This window comes from Toxorhynchites rutilus, chromosome 3, assembly GCF_029784135.1.
Source record: "Toxorhynchites rutilus septentrionalis strain SRP chromosome 3, ASM2978413v1, whole genome shotgun sequence".
Classification (NCBI taxonomy): domain Eukaryota; kingdom Metazoa; phylum Arthropoda; class Insecta; order Diptera; family Culicidae; genus Toxorhynchites; species Toxorhynchites rutilus.
In genome coordinates, this window is record NC_073746.1 from 36,773,441 (window position 1) to 36,789,245 (window position 15,805).

At 34.7% G+C, this 15,805-nt stretch overlaps 2 protein-coding genes across 10 annotated transcripts in view; one reads left to right on the top strand and one right to left on the bottom strand.

The window, feature by feature from the left end:
- Positions 1 to 15,805, top strand: part of LOC129772875 (rho guanine nucleotide exchange factor 7) — a 76,871-nt gene that overhangs the window by 29,604 nt on the left and 31,462 nt on the right. For all 9 annotated transcript variants that reach the window (XM_055776398.1, XM_055776399.1, XM_055776395.1 and 6 more), the window contains exons 2-3: positions 7,561 to 7,783; positions 7,841 to 7,997. In XM_055776398.1, coding sequence (XP_055632373.1) covers positions 7,594 to 7,783; positions 7,841 to 7,997 — 347 coding nt within the window. In that variant the 5' untranslated portion in view covers positions 7,561 to 7,593. The remainder of the gene's footprint in view (positions 1 to 7,560; positions 7,784 to 7,840; positions 7,998 to 15,805) is intronic.
- Positions 6,332 to 7,046, bottom strand: LOC129772880 (uncharacterized). The gene is made up of 3 exons (XM_055776408.1): positions 6,718 to 7,046; positions 6,560 to 6,654; positions 6,332 to 6,499 (listed from the first exon to the last, which is right to left on the bottom strand). The coding sequence occupies exons 1-3, from the start codon at positions 6,873 to 6,875 to the stop codon at positions 6,363 to 6,365; spliced, it is 390 nt and encodes a 129-aa protein (XP_055632383.1). The 5' UTR covers positions 6,876 to 7,046; the 3' UTR covers positions 6,332 to 6,362.

Below are 15,805 nucleotides of genomic sequence, written 5' to 3' on the forward strand. Positions count from 1 at the left end.
GACTAAGTTAGGTTCTAATACATGGCATTGGAGCCACCAGCACCCTTCATTCCCGAATTTCATCGATTAATTTTTCAAATAAAATAAAACAAACTTGTTTATTCGATCTACACTAGTAGCTTTTATATGCATATGCGTGTATCATATATCAAAATCATATAATGTATCAATATCATATACCATATATCAAAATTAGTGCATTTCCTCGACATATGCCTACTGGCATTTTTCTGCTTCAAACGACACATTGATATAAAGCGGACCAATGACTGTGAATCATGGTGATTTTTTTCAAAAGCATGAATTCATTCCGAACTCAAGGCGTAAGCGCAGCGCGTAGTCTAATAAGCGCATCATAATAAACTGATCCACTTTAAGACCGAACGCGACAACTCGAATAAACATAAACAGCAGCCCGCGTCAAACCAAACTTCTACATTTATGTTTAATTTATTTTTGTACTAACATAGGATAAGCGACCAACGATGTTACTGTAAACTTGGTTCTTTATGAACAGCTCTTCAGCTCAGTTATCAGTGTCGATGTCTGGTGGCGACTTTCAATTTGGGTCCCAAACTCGAGAGTGTAATCTTTATCAGATTAGGATACACGAAGCCAGTTTTAAAATGTTAAAATTTGAATGAAGTTTTTCACATAATGTTATTAAATTACTTCAAACGCGTATTCCGGACTCTTATTTAACCATTTGTCTATACATTTCCGACATTTTTACTGAGACTTTTTATTAACATATATAGTTGTCTTCAAAAACAATTTTTTATGAGGTTTTTTAACCGCCTGCAAACAAACTGTTTTTCATTGAAATAGAATATAAAAATTAGATACACAGAAGTTAATTTTCATTTATAATTTCAATTTTAAAAACGTGTTCATTGTATATGCTATATGTTCATTCTATATGCAAGCATTTCTTGCCATACAGACAATCATTAGCTGTCTAGTTTAACTAGTCAGCCGTAAAATGGTCGAGCAATAGCAGTGAGTCTTCAATAAAACGATATGCTGAATTGAACGTTGTATAAAAGATTATTTTGTTCCACCATTGATATTTATCTGGATAATACACCAGTGAAACGTTTTGAGAATGCTTTTATTTTCGTTTGTTCTATAAGTCATTATAAAGCTAATAGACGCAATTTAAGTTAGGAGTATTCCTTTTATTCGACTGTTGTCATTCCAGAGTAATACAACAATGCTGCAAAATATTGCGTCTACAGCAGAGCAATTCCACGCCGGAACAGCAGACCGCTGACCCGGGCCTCTTCAATTTTTTTGAAACTTATTACTTTTGATGGAAACTACCCAAAACCACATTTTTATTAGCATATAATCAATTCAAATTACGACTGTTTTTTTTCAAAGGGCGTATTCAAAATCATTGACTTTTCTTTTAAAAAATCGTAGTTCAAAATCTAGATGTCTGATTAAAATATGATGTTTGACAAACTATTTCCCACCCGAACATGCAAATAAAAAGTCGTATGAATTTTTTTTTCAGACGGCAAATCGAATTGCAGAAACACTAAACCAGTGAAATTGCATATCTATGGCGACTTCAATAAAAAAAGTAGACTACATTCCCGATAATGATAATGAATGCATTCTACTTCCAGTCGTCGGGGAAAATGAAACCATACAATATATATTTGACGAAATTGCACATCTCGGTCTTAACCAAATAAATCATGTAAAAAATTTCCAAAAATATTATCTAGACCTATTATTCACTAACATCACCGACGACTTTTGTGTGAATGAGTCCATGACTTCTCTTTGGAAAAATGAAAAATTTCACACAGCAATTGAATATTCAATCTTTATACATAATAGACAATTGCCCATCGACTGGGAGTATGAAGAAGTACCGGAATATAACAAGACGCACTTTGAAGCAATCAAATGTAGCTTACAAGCTATAGAATGGTAAACTTTATTAAACAGCGAACGAGATGTCAACTTAACTGTACATATTCTTCACGAAATTCTGAATAACATAATATCAGAATTTGTGCCGAAGAAAAGAAAACGAAGAAATTCAACCAGCAAATATCCTATTTGGTTTAACGTTCAAATAAGAAATCTAAAGAATAAAAAACAAAAAGCAGATAAAAAATACAAAATAGACAAAAGTCATCAAAATTTGCTTGAATATCAAAATATTTCCCAAGAATTAAATTTTGCAATTAAAAGTGCACACGAAGAGTACAATAGAAAGGTCGAAACTGAAGTCAAATCATGCCCGAAGAAATTCTTTAATTACGTAAAGTCTAAGCACAAAAGCAATAACTTCCCATCGCAGATGCATCTCGATGAGGATGTGCGGAATTCTTCGAACGAAGTTTGTAATCTCTTTGCAAATTTCTTTCAGGAAGTATATACCACATTTTCCGAAGAAAATCGCGATCGAAACTACTTTTCATTTTTACCGGAGAATCCAAATGACATATCGGTGAACTATCTTTCACAACAGGAAATTAGACGGAACAAAAGGACCAGGACCTGACGGAATAGCACCTATATTCCTAAAGAACCTGGCTGAGGAACTCACCCTTCCCTTACATTGCATTTTCAATATGTCACTACAAACTGGAATATTCACAGAAAAATGGAAACAATCTTTTTTGGTACCTATCTTTAAATCAGGCGCTAAATCTGACGTACGTAATTATCGTGGAATTGCCATTATCTCTTGCATTCCTAAACTATTTGAAGCAATAGTCAACGAAAAAGTCTTCCAACAAGTAAAGAATAGAATTACGTGTATGCAACATGGCTTCTTCAAAGGCCGTTCAACTGCAACTAATCTGTTGGCTTTTGTGACTTTTATTTTGAATGCAATGGAAAATGGCAAACACGTAGAAGCTCTTTACAGGGTGTCGACTACCTTGAAAATCCTTGAAAATCAGGGAATATCAGGGAATTAAAATAATGTCAGGGAAAATCAGGGAATATCAGGGAATTTCGACATCAATCTGGAAAAAAAATAAATTCAGTCATTTAGAATTTTTATTATTGCAGTAATTAGAAAATTTTGATAACACCAAATGCTGAGAAGGTATAGCTAGGGCTTGATAAAATGAGCTTCATGATGATATTAGACTTTGCCACGAACTCTAAAGCTGAGAATTCTGAGCTCGATGAAACTTCGTAAGATATATTTTGTCGTTGGTTTCGACGAGTCTTTGTACAAGACTACAAAGAGGCTGCAGTTGCATCTAAATATCAGATTTTGGGAGGAAGAATAAATGGAGGTGGTAAATCGTTACATGACGTCTATGTTCTTGGAGCGTTCTCAAGCATCAGAGATTAACTTTTCAAGAAGGTCTGGGAATTATATATTTGAACAAACCTACCAACGTGAATTGGTCATGTTACGCGAGCTGCAACTGGACTTTTACAAAGGAGAAGAAAAACTCTTGAATTTGGATAGCTCCGGATTCATCAATAGATTGATGGATAAAAAAATCGCCGAAATTTACGACAGACAAATCTTGAAATTTCGTCTGGGATGCGGAGTTCTGCTTTCGCTTTTAATGCTTTCAAGGCATTGATATATCCTTGATCTCGACGGCATTGATTTCGATTTAAAAAAATAGCTGGAAAACGAGTCGAGAAACTTTTGACTGTTGACTCTAGTGCTTTTTTTTAATCTTTGAAGGATTTTGAACGTATCAGTGGAGCTGCAGCAGACTTAGTACTAAAACAATATTGATAGCAAAACTAGCAACAAGTTGTGCTCCCTTGGCCGAGTGGTTAGCGTCACAACTAACATGCCGGGTGTTCGGGTTCGATTCCCGTCTGGTCGGGGGAATTTTTCGTCAAAGAAATTTCCTCCGACTTGCACTGTGATCACGCGTATTCTAGAGCTTGCCACTCAGAATGCATTCAAGGCGTGTTACTTGGCATAGAAATCTCAACTAAGTACTAATAAAAATGACGCAAGTAATACTACGTTGAGACGGCGAAGTTCCTCTAGGAACGTTAGTGCCATTGAAGAAGAAGAAGAGAAGCAACAAGTTTGCTCACTATGATCCGGAAAATAACCGACTGGAGCATTTTTTGGAAATGATAGGATTACGGAACTTTTTAACCAATATGGTCTTCTGTCTCTCGTGTAGAAACTCCAACGTTGAGAGAGCTTTTCCATTTATACCGAATGTTTTTAAAAAAACATTTCTGCCGAAACGTTTATGCTATGCGACAAGTTTACGATGGTATGCTTCACTTTGGAAGGATAGAATCAATAAAAATGTTGAGCTAGTTAATTCAACGAGTTCAAAATTCTCATTCTCTTTATCTAGAAAACAAGGAAAATTGAAAGAAATAAGAAAATTTTGGGAAATGCACAGAAGCCCGAAAGATTAACGATTTTACGACACTACTCTGTCGTCTTTTACTTATTTAAAAATCACAAACATTTTTTCCATTGGAATATATCGACAGACGTTCTTATATTTCATTGTTTAAGCTAACTAAATATCTTAGGAACTATAGCTAAAGCATTAGTAAAGAATTTGATTACTAGTCTACATCTGGAATTTTTCTGAAAATTTACTGGAAAATCAGGGAATATCAGGGAAATTTTCTTCGAGTTTTGAGTCGACACCCTGCTTTACACTGACTTGACACATTCATGGAACACTACAACTCTGTAATAAATAAGGCGAATAGTGTGTTAAGTTTTGTCAAACGCTTCTCACATAACTTCCAGGACCCATACAGAATAAAGCTTTTATATATTACATATGTAAGACCTATTCTGTACATATGTAAGACCTATTCTGGAATACTGTAACATCGTTTGGAACCCGTATATGGTCGTACATGAAGAACGCATTGAGTCAGTCCAGAAACAGTTTCTTCTATTTGCACTTCGTACACTCAACTGGACCTCATTTCCACTTCCTTCATATGAAGCACGCTGCATGCTCATAAACATCCAAACACTAAAAGAACGCAGTGAATTTGCAATGCTTTCTTTTGTTAATGACCTAATTTCGCAACGAGTACAGTCAGCTGAATTACTAGAAAAACTAAATTTTTATGTACCTGGGCGTCAACTAAGAACACGAAATTTGTTTCTAACCAAAACATCCAGAACAAATTATGCAAATAACGCCCCTATCAATCGCATGATGCGTATATACAATCAGCACCGCGAAACAATTTACACAACAATGAATAAAAAACAGCTATAAAGAAACATGTACCACAAAAATAATATTTAACCAAAGAAAACATTGTAACATTAGTGTATCAGTGTGTAGTCTACATTTGTTTGACGAAATGAATAAATAAAACCAACATTTTAAATGCACTGTTAAAAATCTAAATGAAGAGATGAATTTAGTATTACAAACTTTTATATCTCAAAACACCCAAAAAAACACAGATTTTCCGACAACTTTGTCAAACATTGCATTTTAATGAGACATCTATAATTTTTTTTAAAGAAAGATCAATAATTTTGAATACGCCCTTTGGAAAAAAAAACTAGTCGCAATTTAAATTGGTCATATATTATAATGAAAATTGTGATTTTGGGTGGCTTCTATTATATGAACTTAGTTTCAAAAATATAGGAGAGTGTTGGGTAAAAATTTGCTGTTTTTTGGTCGATTTGGCGAGGAATTGCTCAGCATAGAAAGATTTTGCTTTGTCAACTTTGTCCCAGGAAAATGTTGAACCTTATCAAAAAGCTTCGCCGCAGAAAACCTCCATTCGAGGACGGAAAAAGGGAAAACCATCACCTCCTGAGAGAATCTGGACAAATTATTTTTGTTCATGTGAGAATGGTGTTTTCTGACTTTAAGGGGATGAATCAAATATAAAATTCCTCTTTGATTTTCAAAAAACGAAAAATACATGCAACAAAAAACAAATAAAGAAAATAAATTGTTTTGACTCGATTATCCGGAGGATTCGATTATTCGGAGTGAAAAAAAATCAATACTCCGGATAATCGAGTCCGACCTGTACTACTAATCAAAATGACGTAAGTAATGCTACGTTGAGAAGGCAAAAGTTCCACTGGAACGTTAGTGCCATCCAAGAAGGGAAGGGTAAATATAATTATTTTTCTTTCCATTTCTCATGTGGCCTGTTTAACAGTTGTTATATTGTCATGTCAATGATAATTGTGAGTTTGCATTAAGTCTCAAATCATTTGTTAATCATTGCACTCTTGAACCATTTCAAGCATCCGTACCGTTACACAATCATATGATGCAGTTGTTCTCATAGAGACACCATAACCATAACATTTACCTCTCTGAAATATGTATGACTATGATTTTCACTCAGGAAGTTCGAAACATGCACAAGGAATTCAGCCGTATGTTTCATTCTTTATTAGGTTCACTGCTAATACTACTTAACGATTTGATTTTGCTAGATTCGAGCAGCCGCTTCAGAAGTTTCTTATCTCTTTCTTCTCTTGTGCCCATGATAGTTTCTAAAATTGGAATTGACACTGGTCCTGCAAAATTACCACAAATATTTTACTCGATTCAACAACGTGCATTTTTTGTTATCTCACCAGTGGTGTGAATGATATATTCCTTATTCTCTGCAGCAGATAAATGGTATTTATAACCATCTTTACCGTCCGGTCCATATTCCATGAAATGAATGCTGGTTTCCGAAAAAAACCAAGATCAATATCATTCACCAAATTCGCAAAAATGCCGACCTTACCTTGGCTGCTCAACCAAATCCTTCAAATTCTTTCTAATCACTTCCACATCTTGTTCCACGTGCTCGACAACTGGCTTTGCAGTTGTCTTTTGTTTCTCGGCCGCGTAAACTGCACCACATAAAGCTACCAAGACCAACAACTTTACGGTGAGCCGCATGATTTGATTGATGCCAAGCGTGGAATGCACTTCTTCAACCGCGACAGAAAATCAGAATAACACTTACACACCACCGACTATCTATCAACTGTCGCCGTCCGTGGCATGGATCGCGATACACATTTGACAATATCAATGATCTTCTTTTTATACCCACTTTCGCGACCTTGCTCTCCAGCCGTCGGCGGCGGAATAGGGTCGGACTTAGCGAAACTAGTTTTTCTTCTGTCCGCTCTCTGTGGTCGATTTGATCTCATTGTTTGCATCGCTGAGTAGTAGTGCGCAGACACGGGGGTAGATCGATACTATGCAAATTCCGGCGTTGGATACCACTTTTTGTTGTCGTTTTTTTCCTTGTATAATTGTATAATTTTTTTTCTTTTCGGGTGATCGGTTCAAACTAGTTTCCTGTCTCCGATCGTCAGGCCAATCGGTTTCGCGTTTTTCGGTTGCGATTGTTCTAATTGATAAATGAACCTTTATGTTACCTTCCGAGTTAGAGTTTATTGCAAAGCTAGAATTAACATTCAGAGCTGATGTATCTTTGTTGACGGAAAACGAGTTGTGCAAGGTTGGTGGGAGGACTTCGCGTTTATTGTAAACCCTTTGTAAATATCATGTTTCTTTCGACCATTCAAATTGTGCTCAAACCAACTAAACACCTTTTTTTTATCTTTATTCACAGACTTCACTACATCACATTGCACCTCCCGCAGTCATGGACCCCACGCAGGCTCAAATAACCGTGCAGGCACAGTATTCCTTCAAGGGGTCCAACAACGACGAGCTGTGCTTTAAGAAGGGCGACATCATCACATTGACCCAGCGTGAAGATGGTGGCTGGTGGGAGGGTACCTTGGATGAAAAAACGGGCTGGTTCCCGAGTAATTATGTCAAGGAATATGCCGGTATGCTTAGAACAAAATTGGTTGAATGAATAAAAAAAACGTTTCCATTTTCAACAGGACCACTTCCACTATCGGAGACAATACGCCCACCGGAGGAGATTCAAGCATTCCGATCGGTCGTTTTTCGTGATTTGCTCGAAAGCGAAAAGGCGCATGTTGCGGAGATCCGTGGAATGGTGGAAAATTTTCTGGAGCCCCTGGAAAGCAGCCAAATGTAAGTGGGGTCGTTGTATTCGAATGAAGACTATTTTATAATGCAATGTTTTACTCTCTTGCGATCACTTGCCATATTTTTCGGAAGAGACGCTTAATTTTCTGCTTTCAATTACAATCAAAGCTCTCTATAACGACAATCTTTATAGCGACAAATCTCTTTATAACGACATCTTTGAAGTTCCCTTCAAAATCGCATAGAAATTCTTTTCTTTATTGCGACATTTCTCTATAACGACCTTCCCTATAACGACACATTATCGCTTCTGTTTACCAAAACATAACATTCTCTTTTGCGACAATTTTCAATTTCACTCCACTAATAGTGTGTGTGTGTGTGTCAATGTTAGTACCTACGAACATAAATAGTGTTGTGTATTATAAAGTTTAATCAACTGTGGACATTTGTTCACGCCCAACTGATTTAAATTTTCGGATACTTACAAAAACAGAAATTCAATCCATAAAAGATAGGGAAAGCTTATTGAAACAAATTAATCGAAGCATTGTTGTACAAGAATATCGTCCTAGAGCAAAAGAATAAATTGCATTTTGCAATACATTTGAAAATGAATGTAATGTTTACGCAATTGTTTTATGGATGAAGCAATTACAAATTACCTGACGAATGAGCTGAATTTCATATTCATTGTTTAATGTTTTCAGTTCCAAGATGGTTAGACATCAATTACTTTTGTTTCTGATAGGATTTAATTGTTTGCGTGAGCTTGGGCGTTTCTCTCCTTATAGCGACATTTGAGCTCTTTATAACGACAATATTTTATAGCGACAATTCTCTATAACGACGGTCCTCTGCGATGTCGCCATAGAAAGCTTCCACTGTAGTTTTAATCTTTCAACCAAGGCATATTTGGTTGGGTAGTTGTTGGTACCATCTCTCTCTTTTGTTCAGTACGGGAAATAGTATTTCAATCTTCTGGGTAGTCATGAGTGTTGGGAACACTGCACTGAGCGCAAAAATCCCGCCGCTGAAAATTAGGTATGTTTACTAAGTGATCGCAGACAACTTCGGGAGCTATATGTTCTGCGGTGTAAACAAAACAAAAGGAGGAAAGTAAACAAATGGAATTTGAAAAACAAAAGAAAAGTTGGAGTAGAGAAAGAGTAACTATTCGAAATCAAAGTCAAAAGAAGTTGGAAGTAAATTAGATAGAGGTTTTTATAGAGATTTTTAAGTAGTAATTATTTGAAATCGCTGTAAGTAATCATTATAAAATATATTACACTATTCAATGTATAAATCAAACTTAACTTACAGCAATAGAAAAATGAAAAGCAGCAGGAGAATCGAGAATTCAATTCAATTATTAAAAAGTTGATAGTGAGTAATTAAAATATTATTATATTCATCCAAACTCATATAATTAAATCAAAAGTGAACTCAAATTAGGTTTGAAAAATAATCCGTCGTTATTTGAGCGGCATCTGCAAGGAACTTTAGAACGAAACTATAATTGTAAGTTTTATTATAAAATTTGAAAACAGATTGTTACTAAACTAAATGCAATAAATTTCAGCTTTGATCTGTCATAAACAAGACCGATTCAAGGAGTTTCGAACTAAGTCCGAACAATGAGTATCTGACTGGACGAGGTGTGTTTTCATTATTTTGTAATAGGATTAATAATGGTGTTCATGTTAATATCATTGATATAGCTGTCAGCATTGTATCGATAGAATAATTAGGGTAAATGATCATGGTTTGTCCAATTTGGGGTGTTTTTACGCAACTAGTAAATGCAAATCGATTTTTCTTCATGAAAATCACATATAATCGATACGAGTTTGGATTTGTTGTAATGCCCCAAGTCTCTGGTTACTTATACTACCATGAGGCGTTGAAATTATTCACATTTTTTTGTTTTTTTCAACGATTTTTCTCAAAGAGAAATTATGATCATGGTTTGCCAAAAAAAAAAATTATCATGATGTTTACAATATTTGTAAAAGTTATAATCCAGAAAAGGTCTGAATACGTGCCAAATAATCTGGTGATCGATTGAAAGTTAGCTCGAATGAGGGGCGCATTGACACCAATAGAAGGTGTATTTTATAATCCTTTAAAACATGTGATAAAATCCGTAAAAATATACTATAAAACTACTGTAAATCATGAAAAAGACAATTTTATTTATATGTTTTGAGACATTCGAATACCTGATTTGACAAAGGTGTGCTGAATTAGAGCATTCAAAAAAGTGGACAAACCTTGGTCATATTTTCGATTAGACAAACCAAAATCATTTACCTTACCTAGAACAACACGGTTCGGGCTTTAATTTCGGTTGAGCAGGCTATATCAATGATATTAAGCTAGATTTGACGACTGCATCATGTCTTTTTGCCTAGCATGTAGCTGAATTGCACGGGCATGAATAAGCTTCCGACACTCTGAAGCTTTGTCTGTAAGAACATTGAAATTTATTTCTTCAAATGGTTCAATAATTATTCATCGGTCAAATACCACCTCTGTTGGAAAACTTCCTTCCAATACGTAGTCGGTATGTTCAAAGTAGAGCGTTGAGGGCTTCGGATGACGGTACATCGTCTTCGTTTTTGAACAAAACGTTCTCCTTGGACGTTTGACTGTGGATAGTAGAGGGTGGTGCGAACGTGGATTACAAGAATTCTTTGTATCAATCCAATCAATGATAACGTCGACGTGGAGCGCGTTTGAAAAATGGCATCTTGCTGAAAGAATCGATGATGACCTGAAAAAACATCGATCCCAGCGCTGTCCGAATGAATTCGTTTCAATAGATCTGCTTTTTTATTTCGCTACACTAACACATATAGATCGACATCCTAAAACGTTTTATATAACTATATTAATTCCAAGTCAATAGAAATACTGCGTACAACTGATTTCATTAGCTTCATTCCAGGGTGATCACGATGAAGTTGTTTCAGGATCCGAGAACAGAATACTATTTCATTGACACAAAATCATAAAAGCAATTCTTAATGATTGAAAGCTATTCTCGCCGCGCGGAGAAGATTTTGAGATTCGGAAAAGTGATTTGTATAATAAACGGACAACCGTTGTTACGGAATTTGCTAAATTCCTGTAATAACTTATTCTTTTTGCCACTGAACGAATCATTTCGAGCGTAATTGGAGCGTCCATCTCCTTTTCCAAACAGACTGTAGCAACTACAAAATCTGATTTTTCATGGTTGTTGATTAACTTAGAAAGTACGTTTGTGTTTCAGAACCAATCAGTTGGAATGTATTCCTCAAAGGTGATTTGCATCTTCGCAACAGATACTGATCATTGAAGACAGCAACATCACAATTACGAAAACACTTGTAATACTTACATCGAGCCAACCGCGAGTAATCGGTTACATATTACTAACATAGTTATAAGGCAAACATTGTCGAAATATTGAACTCCCGGCCCCGTCAGGTTGACGCCATATGAGCCTTAATAAAAATATATATTTTGGATAAAAAAAACAGATCTAATCGACCAAGCAAACATTAAGTCGCGTAAATTGGCATATTCTGAGTAGTTTATAAAGTGAGGTCGAATCAAAATCTTATATAATATCGATCAAACTTTTCATTGTGTACATCTAAAATCCTATAAAATGCGAAAACATCGATTTTATTTATCACTACAGATTAAGTCTCTATTCGGTATAACAAGCATCGGTTTTGTGATATACACTATCGGAAAATCGATCTATACGAAATCATCTATGTATATCTGGCTGATGCAGTTTGTGATTCGCTTGAATATATAAATGGAATCAATGTGGTGCTGCGAAAAATTGTGTTACATGCTGTGAAAAATCGTTCAACAAGTAAATTGTATTAGACCGTAATTGAGGCCGTATTACATCATATTAGGAATATCCCAGCAAACATTAAATCGTATGAATAGCCATAATTGGAGGCGACATACATACATCCAAGACATATTTGGATGATATATCATGCATATAACTGGTATATACACACAAAAGTAAAGGCGATATACGCATATGCCATATTTTATACAAATATAAAGCGATATATAACGATATACGATGCTTTTTATACTGATATGCGATTTAATCCATCAGTGGTAATCTAGTTTTTGCATTTTTTACGATTCCGGATACACCTGATGCACCCTTTGATTGATATTCTATATAATTGTAATTTGATTCGAATAGCGTGTGCAAAAGGTATGAGCGCATTCTGTTTCATGGATCGTCTCGTTTTAATGCTTTGCAATCTGAAATCCGAGTAATAACAATAACATCAGATCATTTTAAAAATAAATTGAAGCTTTACCTAAAATCGATCATAAGAGTTATCTCTATATAGAGTTCGGACAACCACAATGATGCACCTCAGTATTTGGTTTCTTCTTTTGTATGTTTGCCGATTTTCTCATAAGTCTCATCATTTTATATTCAATTTATTCTTTTTAATTATCTTTTTTACTATTTTATATTATACTAGCTGTACCCTGCCACGCTTTGCTGTGGCACATTGTGCTTGCATGGTTGAGTTGAATTTTTAAATTTTTTATGTTGTACTGTAGGAGCATTGAGCCCCTGCGACCTATAGATTAATGACGGAAAAGGTGTGATATCTACTAACTGCTACTTACTTAATTGTTTTGGACCTTCAATTTGATATATCGATCATCTGAATCGGTCCTGTAGTTATGATTTTTTTACCCATCGGTTAACTTTGAAAAATCGTAACTTAAAAACGAAAAAAAATCACATCTCTGATTTTTAAATATGTCATGTAAAAAGGGCCTTCAATAAAAAATATGAAAAAATATAGTGCCCTCTAGTCCAAAACCATGAAACAAAAAAAGAAATACAATTAATAATTACGGTATCAAAATTTAAATTTTTGGCAAGCGGAATATGTAATAACTAAGTAATTGGCTTTAATTTGATATATCGATCATCTGAATCGGTCCAGTAGTTAAAAAGTTATGAATTTTCAAAATTTTTGGGAAAAAGACGAAAAAAAAATTTTTTTGGACCACCCTTAATCGGAAGAGAACATCCTAATGAAAAAATAAAAAATACGGGTCTAATATTTCGCGATTAAGAACAAATCTACCAATTTTAACGAAAATCTTTGAATCACTCTATCGGTTTGATATAGAATGGCTGTATATTAGCGTAACAATGGATGTATGGAAAAAAACATCATCGAATTTCAAAAACCGACCATGTACATTTTGTTTATTGGCCTAAAAAAATAACCTGTGCAAAGTTTCAGCTCAAATTTTTTTTTCGATGCCAAATGACTTAAAAATGCATGAAACGTCGAGATCTGGTGTCATCTCGAAAAAAAAATGTTGGCCGAAAATCGACCTTTTGGGCCTGAGAGGCAATGTAGGATTTTTTTTTATCAGATAAGTCTTTTGAAATTTTTATCGAAGGCATAATCGAATTTGAAGAACCAACCATGTACATTTTGTTTATTGGCTCAAAAAAAAAAACCTGTGCAAAGTTTCAGCTCAATCGGACATGATTTAGGGGTCCCTCAAAGCACTCAAAGTTTTGATTATTTGACCACTCAGGCTCCAAAAGAAAGGTCGATTTTTGGCAAAAAATTTTTTTTCCAGATCACACCAGATCTCGACGTTTCATGCATTTTTAAGTCATTTGGCATCGAAAAAAAAACTTGATTTTCCAAATTGCCTTTCCCCTTGGAAGATTTTCAGGTCATTTGGTTTTTGAAATTTGACTGTATACAATACAATTTGAAAAAATATATATATTTTTTTATCATTCAATTATCACATATTTCAAAAAGGAAGGTAACCTTTCAACGTTAAGGTGAATTGACTATTTTAAGCATAGTGGGGTGAAAATCGTCATTTTTGGAGATTTTGCTTGAATTTTCACCAGGAATTGTTTATTTCGATATTGCGGCGAAATTCAGAAATATAGAAGTTGGGTGTCAAAGAACAAATTGTAAAGCGGTTAGAGAGCTTTAATTTAATTGATAGAAACAGTCATGTTGAATTTATGGATATATGAATTTATAGGATAAAATTAATAACAACACATTAAAAATTACTAACTTTTAAGTTTTTGCTTGCAAAATGTTATTTAAATCCACCAATTTAAATGTTTCACTACTGTATCTTGTACTAAATTTTCTCATCTTTCAAGTGGAAGCAACAGAATCGCGTATTTTTTAATTTAGAACCAGTTTGAGGCAACAGAGTCCGAAACAAAAAAAGGTCTAAAACTCTGTCTTTGTTGAAATTCGAACACATGCGTAGAAGATTTTTTTTATCATATATCATCGTCTATCATCTCCTGAGAGATTCTGGATATTTTTTTTTTTCATTTGAGAAAGGTGTTTTCTGATTTTAACACTTTCGTCGCTCAGAGCGATTCGGTCGAGTTTCTTGCGGGGCCCAAATTCAACTTTCGGTGCGCTAGAGAAATAAGAGGGCAACGATAATAATGATTTCGGGTTCGATTCAGGACTACTTTTCTGTTGAATCCAAATGAAATCAACCAACTGCTGATTAGAAAACGTATAAACATATTTTTTCATTGTACAGTGTTGGCAATGAGAATAAAAAATGAAATTCATCCGAACGTACTTGCTCTATATAATAAGTTCGATGACGATGAATAAGTACAATTTTATTGGAGAATATGGAATATTCTGTTCAATCGATTGCGAAGATTCTGTAAATATATTATACAAAGAACATACGTCACTTTTGAAGGAAAACAATCGTCATAAACTATATCACATTTGGCAACTCAGACTTTCAACGTGATTCGTTTACATTGTTCTTTGCGCTTGGTAGATAAAAAAGCTAAAAGGCAAATTGTAAGTTTTTTTTTCTGAGAATGAGAATAATAATTGCTCAACTCGGATAGGCCTCTGTTTATTCCAAAAAGTTTTTTTTCTTAGACGCCATGTGTATTTTTCATCCTCAAAATGTTCACCACGTAATAGTAATAGTAAATCTGAAAGCGAGGAAAGTAGTGAAGACGAAATAGTGCTAAGCTAGAAGAAAAGTTTCGAGTATTATCTCATCGAACTCCGATTCGGATATTGAGGAACTATACGCAAGTGAAGATCTGGACGATATGTTAGAAGAATTTCCTATAGGGGAAGTGGGGGCATAATGGTCATCATAAGGAATATGCCAATTTCCAGCGTCCACATACCGCTACAATTCCCGTTTTTTCTAAGAATATTATAGTTCAACTCATTGTTGTTCAAGATAGAATACGGACTTTACTATAAAAATTCAAAATGGTACATTTTCATCATTAGAAAACAAGGTGAAAAATCGAACTTTTTTTTTAGCTTGGAGGTAAAGTGGTCACCTAATGGGGGCAAAGTGGTCACTTGCACATATCATGCTAAATGGGATAGATTTATCCTTTTTTCTTCTTCCAAATTTGTTTAAATCATATTTGACATGTATAAAATAAGCTTGGTCTATTCTCCTAGAGTTTCAATTTAAATTTTCTCATGCATGTAAAAACGTAGTTAGAAACACATAATGTTCCGCATAATGAGGCTTGGTTTAGATGGAGTGGCATATTTTTCCAGAGTCAAAGATACAAAAGGAACCTCTTCAAGAGCAGAATGTGATGAGGTATATAAACATTTTAAATAGAACATTGTAGGTCGTTATGTACCTCTGACCACTTTGCTCCCAAACATCAAACATCAAAGTAATTGCTATGTTAATTAATCGCTGAGATTGAACAAAATATCTGTTCACCTCTCCTAATATATATGTGAACAGTCGTCCAAACTGATGTCCAGCAAATCAGATTGAAT